This window comes from Elephas maximus, chromosome 7, assembly GCF_024166365.1.
Source record: "Elephas maximus indicus isolate mEleMax1 chromosome 7, mEleMax1 primary haplotype, whole genome shotgun sequence".
Lineage (NCBI taxonomy): Eukaryota > Metazoa > Chordata > Mammalia > Proboscidea > Elephantidae > Elephas > Elephas maximus.
In genome coordinates this window covers 107,576,877-107,583,961 of record NC_064825.1, presented here as the reverse complement: position 1 = coordinate 107,583,961, position 7,085 = coordinate 107,576,877, and the positions used below count along the sequence as shown (strand labels likewise).

The window sequence follows — 7,085 nt, the reverse complement described above, 5'->3', positions numbered from 1 at the left end:
CAGAAGGCCACAGCATCATAAGCAATGTCTTATATGAGATAATGTATTTCCCCTAGAGCCATTTTATAATTTGATATGATATGATTGTATTTTTCTGTTTGTTTGATTATTCCTGGCTCAGTGAATACTGGTACTGCTATTTTCATTGTCTGTAGTATCATGTCAAACCACTAATTCTTTTACATTATACTGCCATCCTCATTATGAGCTGTATAGTAGTACATAGAAGTACCTCAGGTCCTTAATGTACAGAAGGATATAAAAGAAAATCCAAGAATCCGTGTATATCTCATCAGTGTAATTTGTCTCTATTCTCTTGAGTAATACAGAGATTTTTACTGATTTTCCTTTAAACTACAGGATCTCTTTATCCAAACAGAATTTTTAAATGAAACTTCATTATATCAAACCAATGACAGTGACCTCACTTTCTCCCAATTTGCTCAAATTTCATCTCACTGTTTTAGGTATTTTCATGAGAAAATAAATCTGATTTGTTACAGACAACTTAATTAACATGCCCCTAGGGATGGACATATTTTAAGTGAACTTAAATTAAAGATATATTAACGTGTTTTAAGAAAATTAGTAGATAGATAATCTAAAAGACTGACACGCTGATTGTCCAATTTTTGTCATGGAGTCAAAGATGGGGCAGGAAAGGGCTGGGGTCAGTTAAATGAATAACACGCTACTCAACATATTCATCATCATATCCCTGTCATATAAAGTAAGTCACATGAGAAGAATTTACATATACATGTGTAAAGAAAATTTCTTTTATGTAACTTACTGTCATCATAATTGAAAAGTTTGGATTCATATTATTCATAGTGGCTTTGATTACTTAAAATCTACCAGATGATACTACATAAAAGCTATTGACAATGCTGATGTCTCTATCCAGAACAGGTCTTTTGGTAGACCAAGATGGACAAACACAATCTAACAGTGCTGAATGAATTCATTCTGATGGGAATCACAGACCGCCCTGAGCTGCAGGCTCCATTGTTCGGGCTGTTCCTCATCATCTACATGATCTCAGTGGTGGGCAACTTGGGCATCATCATCCTCACCAAGATGGACTCCAGGCTACAAACTCCCATGTACTTTTTTCTCAGACACCTGGCTATCACTGATCTTGGTTATTCAACAGCCGTGGGACCCAAAATGTTGGTAAATTTTGTTGTGGATGAAACCATAATCTCTTATTATTTTTGTGCTACACAGCTAGCTTTTTTTATTTTGTTCATAAATGGTGAAATTTTTATTCTGTCAGTAATGTCTTATGACCGCTATGTGGCCATCTGTAACCCTCTGCTCTACACAGTTATCATGTCACAAAGGACATGTTGGGTGCTGATGGCAATCGTCTACCTCCACAGCACATTTGTTTCTCTTCTGGTCACCATAAAAATTTTTAATTTATCCTTCTGTGGCCACAATGTCATCAGGCATTTCTACTGTGACATTCTCCCGTTGTTATCTTTGCTCTGCTCAGACACACATGAGATCAAATTGGTTATTTTCATCTTATCTGTTTTTGATCTGATATCATCCCTCCTAATAGTTCTTGTTTCTTACATACTCATAATTGTATCCATTCTCAGACTGAACTCAGCTGAGGGCAGGCACAAGGCCTTCTCCACCTGTGGATCCCACCTGACTGTGGTGGTAGTGTTCTATGGGACTTTAATCTTTATGTATGTGCAGCCCAAGTCCAGTCATTCCTTTGACGGTGATAAAGTGGCTTCCATATTTTACACCCTGGTGGTCCCCATGTTGAATCCCTTGATCTATGGTTTGAGGATTAATGATGTGAAATATGCCTTACATAGGACTTTGGGACAATTATGCAATATATTTTCTCAAAGTTCACTATAACGTATCATTCATACAAATTACATTATGGGCTTTAAACTTTTTTCTGTCTGCCTCCAGAGGGGATAGCAAGCACAAAAGCACAGATAACATATATTTCTATATTGCCTTCTATCACTCACTCTACTAAGGCTGTAAGAAGATTAATAAATGAAACTGTCCAAGGTGTTGCCTTCCTTGAGCAGGAGTGATGCATTATAAGCATAATAATTAAGAAATTTTATAGTATATTAGAATGTGTAGGAGGTAATAGATTTAAAAAGAATTAAAGATGAAGAGTGAATAAGCTGATTGGGATAGGGAAAGAGTAGTAGATACAAGAAGGGTTTGAAGTTTCAGGTATTTTCTTCATGCAGTAGAAAAAAAATGTGCAGAAAGTGTGTGTGTGTCCGTGCAAGTGTGTCTGTATGCATGCACATGGCCTGTTTGCACACGTGTGTGCATACCTTCTGTTTTAGTGATCATACCATGCCCTGGTGTGTCTAATTCTAACTGCAAGAAAGCTCAGTGCTGTAGGATGATGCGAAGTACTCAGTCATCTGAATTTGCTCAAATGTCTGCCCTCTAAACCTTGAAATCCCTCTTTCATCATCAGTGTTTCATCATCAGTGCCTTTACTTTCATATTTGAGTACTCAGAGTCTGTTTACTTTGTTAGTATTATTATTATATTGTAATAGTAATAGAACAGTAACAAAATACAGTTAGTGTATTCAATAAGATCAGCTCAGTATCTGGGTTTATCTGAATCAACTCATTTTGTCTCTGTCAGTGGATACACCAGTTAAGATAAATTCATTGACCTCAACCATAGGTGTTCCCAGATGTTTACATTTTTTCCCCTACTGGATTGATGTTGCTTCCTAATTGCTGATTTTGTCTCACAGACTCTTTTTGTCTACAAAAAATCTACTATGCTCTACATAGGGCATGGAAAAAAATGTGCAGTATCTTTTCTACAGCCGTGTATAACATATGGTTCCTATAAACTAAATCGTGAACTTCAAGCCTTGTCTGTGTGCCTCCATATCATTCATATAAATTACATTATGGGCTTTCAACTTTATTCTGAGTGCCTCCAGATGGGACAGCCAGCACAAAAGCAAAGCTAAGTTCAACGTATATTTCTATGTCACTTTACTAAGAGCTCTAAATAGATAATACATGAAACAATAAGAAATGCTGCCTTTCTTGAGCAAAGAGATGAATTATAAGCATAATAGCTAAGAAATTTTATAGTATGTTAGAATGTGCTGGGGGTGATAGATTTTAAGAAAATGAAAAGTGAGTATGCTGAGTGAGATAGGGAAACCAGTAGATACAGGTAGAGTTCCAACCACCTGGTGTTTTCCTAGCCCAGTAGGAAAAAAAAAAAATTGTAGAAAGTGTGTATGTGTGTGTGTGTGTGTGCCAGCACATCTGTTTTGAGCTCATTCTCTGCCCTGGGGTGGGTAATTCTGATTGGAAGAAGGCTTAGTGGGGTGCGATGATTTGAAGTACTCAGTCATCTGAATTTGCTTAAATGTCCACTTTCTAAACCTTGAAATCCCTCTCTCTCTTTTTTTATCAATGCCTTTACTTTCATATATGAGCCCTTAGGGTCTGTTTACTTTGTTATTATTTTTATTATTATTTTATTGTAATAGGAATATAAACAATTACAAAATAAAGTTATTATATTCAACAGGAGCTGCTCGGTATCCATTTTATCCAAATCAGTCATTTCTGTCTGTATCAGTGTATATACAAGTTAAGATAAAGTTATTGAGGTCAGCCACAGAAGTTTCCAGGTTTTTACGTTTTTTTTCTCTACCACATTGATATTGGTTCCTAATTTCATGTTTTTGTCACATAGATTGTTATCCTTCTCTCTCTAGAAAACAATAATTATTTTTGTATAGAATACATTTTCTAATTGTTTATGAATCCTTCCTTATATAAGAGTTCTAATAAAATTGTAGTAAATCCATACATGAAACAATACTCAGCAATAAAAAAGAACACATTATTGATTCACACAAAAGTGTGAATGGGCCTCAGTAGAATGATCTGAGGTGAAAAAAGCCCATCACAAAAGATTGTTGCTAGCTGCCACCGAGTAGACTCCAACACATGGCAACCTCATGTAAAACAAAACAAAATGTTGCCTAGCCCTATGCTATCCTCACGATCATTGGTATGTTTGAGTCCATTTCTGCGGCAACTATGTCAGTCCATCTCATGGAGGGCTTCCCTCATTCTCATTGGCCATTTTTGTCACCAAATATGATGTTCTCTTCCAGCAACTGATGTTTCTGGATAACATGTTCAAAGCAAGAAAGTGGACAATATTCTCTGGAGACAACAAAATATCTACCATTAAAGAATTTTTTTTGGGGGGGTGCCTTTGAGTCAATTGCAACACATTGCAACCTATAAGACAGAGAAGAACTACCCTATAGCGTTGTCTAGCCTGTAATCTTTATGGGTGCAGATGGCCAGGTCTTTTTTGCTCATAATGGCTTGATGGTTCACACTGCCAACATTTCAGTTAACGATGGGTGTTTGTACCTTGCACGAAAAGAGTGCCTTCCATTAAAGAAAAGACAAGTGAAATATATACGTAGATATAAACCTTAACCAAACTTGTTGCCAACCAGTTGATGCTGACTCATAGTGACCCTATAGGAGAGAGCAGAACTGCCCTATAGAGTTTCCAAGGAGCACCTGGTGGATTTGAACTCCCGACCTTTTGGTTAGCAGCCATAGCACTTAACCACTACGCCACCAGGGTTTCCATATATGTATAGAGAGAGAGAGAGAAAGAGAAATATAATAAAGGAAAATAAAACAAACAAGCAAAAAACCTAAACTGACAGGTGATGTCAATTGAATATAAAATGAGAAGCAAGGGTAACATTTCTGTTCCTGAGGTCAACAAGAAAGCAAAACAAAACAAAGAAACAAAAAAACCCTGAACAATAGCAGTAGCAGCAACAATAACAACAGCAAACAGGGAAGTGATACTCACATATGCACAATGCATTATTTTATTCTATCTAAGTATTTTAAATAATGTAATAAAAAAGCATACAAGCACTTCATTTTGTCATCCATTTGAAGAGACCACTGTAGAAATGGGAAATATTGATAGCCCTGACTTATAGATACAATATTTTATTCCAAATCCCTGTGTGGTTAAAATGGTACATTAGCAAAAAGTAAAATGTAAGGATGTATGAAATAGATAAATACAAATATGCATAAACACTATAGGAAAAAAAACTTGCTCACTGGTGAAAACAAGTCATCCTGGACATTTAACAGACAACTCCCAGGTATTTTGTTAAGCTTTCAAATGCTTTAGGGACAATCAACAAATTGCTTGGCATATCCTAAGGGAATATCGCCAAGGATGAAAAACAATCCATAAATGTTTCTCACTATGCCATGTTAAGCAACACATGTGGGAGTCAAGACAGAGGCTTCATTGCAGGTAAGAAGATAAGACAGTTTCCAAGTTTTACCAATAACCAGAATGTTTCAGTGACATTTGCAGGATCCCACCCTTATTCAATGGCAACCAAAACCAAAGCCACCGAATTGATACAGACTTATAGTGACCCTGTAGGACAGAGTAGAGCTGTCTCATAGGGTTTCCAAGGAGCACTTCGTGGATTTGAACAGCTGACCTTTTAGCAGCCATAGCTTTTACCTACTATGCCACCAGGCTTTCCATTCAATGGCCAAGTCATTGCAAAATTATAGGATTTCTGATTCAGTTCTGTGTGCATTCTACTCTTCAATAGTTCTTGAAACTAGGGTCTCTCCCTCCTCTTTTTCTTCATATTATTTTTTCAAATATTCTCAATTTGTTTCGGAGGTTATATGCTTATAAGCATCTTTGAAACATTATTATTATGTGGCTAAATAATATTTTCACTTTATATAAATAATTAAATGAATAAAAGACTACAGACAAGGAAACCAGTTGGAATCAGTTCTGGCACATACCGGCCCATGTGTGTCAGAGAACTGTGCCCCACAGAGTTGTCAATGGCCACGACCTTTCAGAACTAGATCTTTCTTTCTTCCAAGGCATCTCTGAGTGAACCCTGTTTTCTTCTGTTGTTGGTGGAGTTTCTGTGATCAGTACTGACTCCATGGCACCTAACAACAACAGCTATTAAGATTACTGGGGATCATTAAATATTGTAATGAATCACAGATTATTTTAAATAACTGCAATAATATTTAACTTGCATATCAACCTGTTCAGTTAGTATTCTCTCTCTCTCTTTCTCAATCTGTCTGTCATTTTCAGGAGCCCCTTCAAGGAAAACCGATTTAAGTGGATTTGACAAATTTATTTTCTTTGGAATAGATAGGTATCACTGAGTCGCGTGGTGTTCCTTTTGGTGTGTATGATTACTATAGTGGGAAGCTCTTGGATGTTTACATTAGCCAGAACCATACCTAATCTATCGCATATTTTCAACTGATTCTTTCCCATCTTAGTCTGTGTGAATGCCACAACCTACAATTCCATGGTGTTCAACCTTTGCAACTGCATGTGGTACTTCTGCCTCTCTCCATTGCATCATCTTGGAATGTTTTTCCCAGGCATGTAATGAAGCACTCAGTAAATAAATGCATCACTCAAATGTTAGCTTAAGAAAGAGGTTTTAATTTATTTTAAAAAAAGAAGGGGGGGAAAAAAAAAAGAAAAAGTCCAGTAGTGGGGCCTGATGGCTCTCATCAATTCAGTAGCTCAGCAAAATCAAAGTTAATATATTTACCAATTCCTTGACCTTAAATTAAATTCCCCCAGAATTGAAGCACACACGTCAACAAAGTTCAGGAAGCAGAAGACAATGGGGAATAAATTTTATCCTCACTGCCCTCCTTTTTTAAGGAAGTAACATCAATCCTATATTTATTTTTTTTAAAAGGTGGCTGAGCTTCTCAAGGCAGGAGCTCACAAATCCTGTGGACCTGCCCCTTTGTCCAGTCACTGGCCTAAAGCGTTCACTGACTTGCAGTGCCCTTCATCCTGCCTAGACCTGTGTGGGCCAATTCAATACCACATGCCCTTATTAGCATAAAAAGCAGGGCATATTCCTGAAGCCAGATTTCAACTGCAGGAGCCAAAGGGGAGCTGCAGATTTGTGATATTTGACACCATTCTGCCTCTTAAGCAGGGACCTCATCCACCCACACAAGGTG

At 37.0% G+C, this 7,085-nt stretch overlaps 1 protein-coding gene across 1 annotated transcript; it reads left to right on the top strand.

The window, feature by feature from the left end:
- The first annotated feature begins 930 nt into the window (after nucleotides 1-930).
- Nucleotides 931-1,884, top strand: LOC126080257 (olfactory receptor 8K3-like). Its single transcript, XM_049891518.1, has one exon. It carries the CDS (start codon nucleotides 931-933, stop codon nucleotides 1,882-1,884), a length of 954 nt encoding a protein of 317 aa, XP_049747475.1.
- The last annotated feature ends 5,201 nt before the right edge of the window (nucleotides 1,885-7,085 follow it).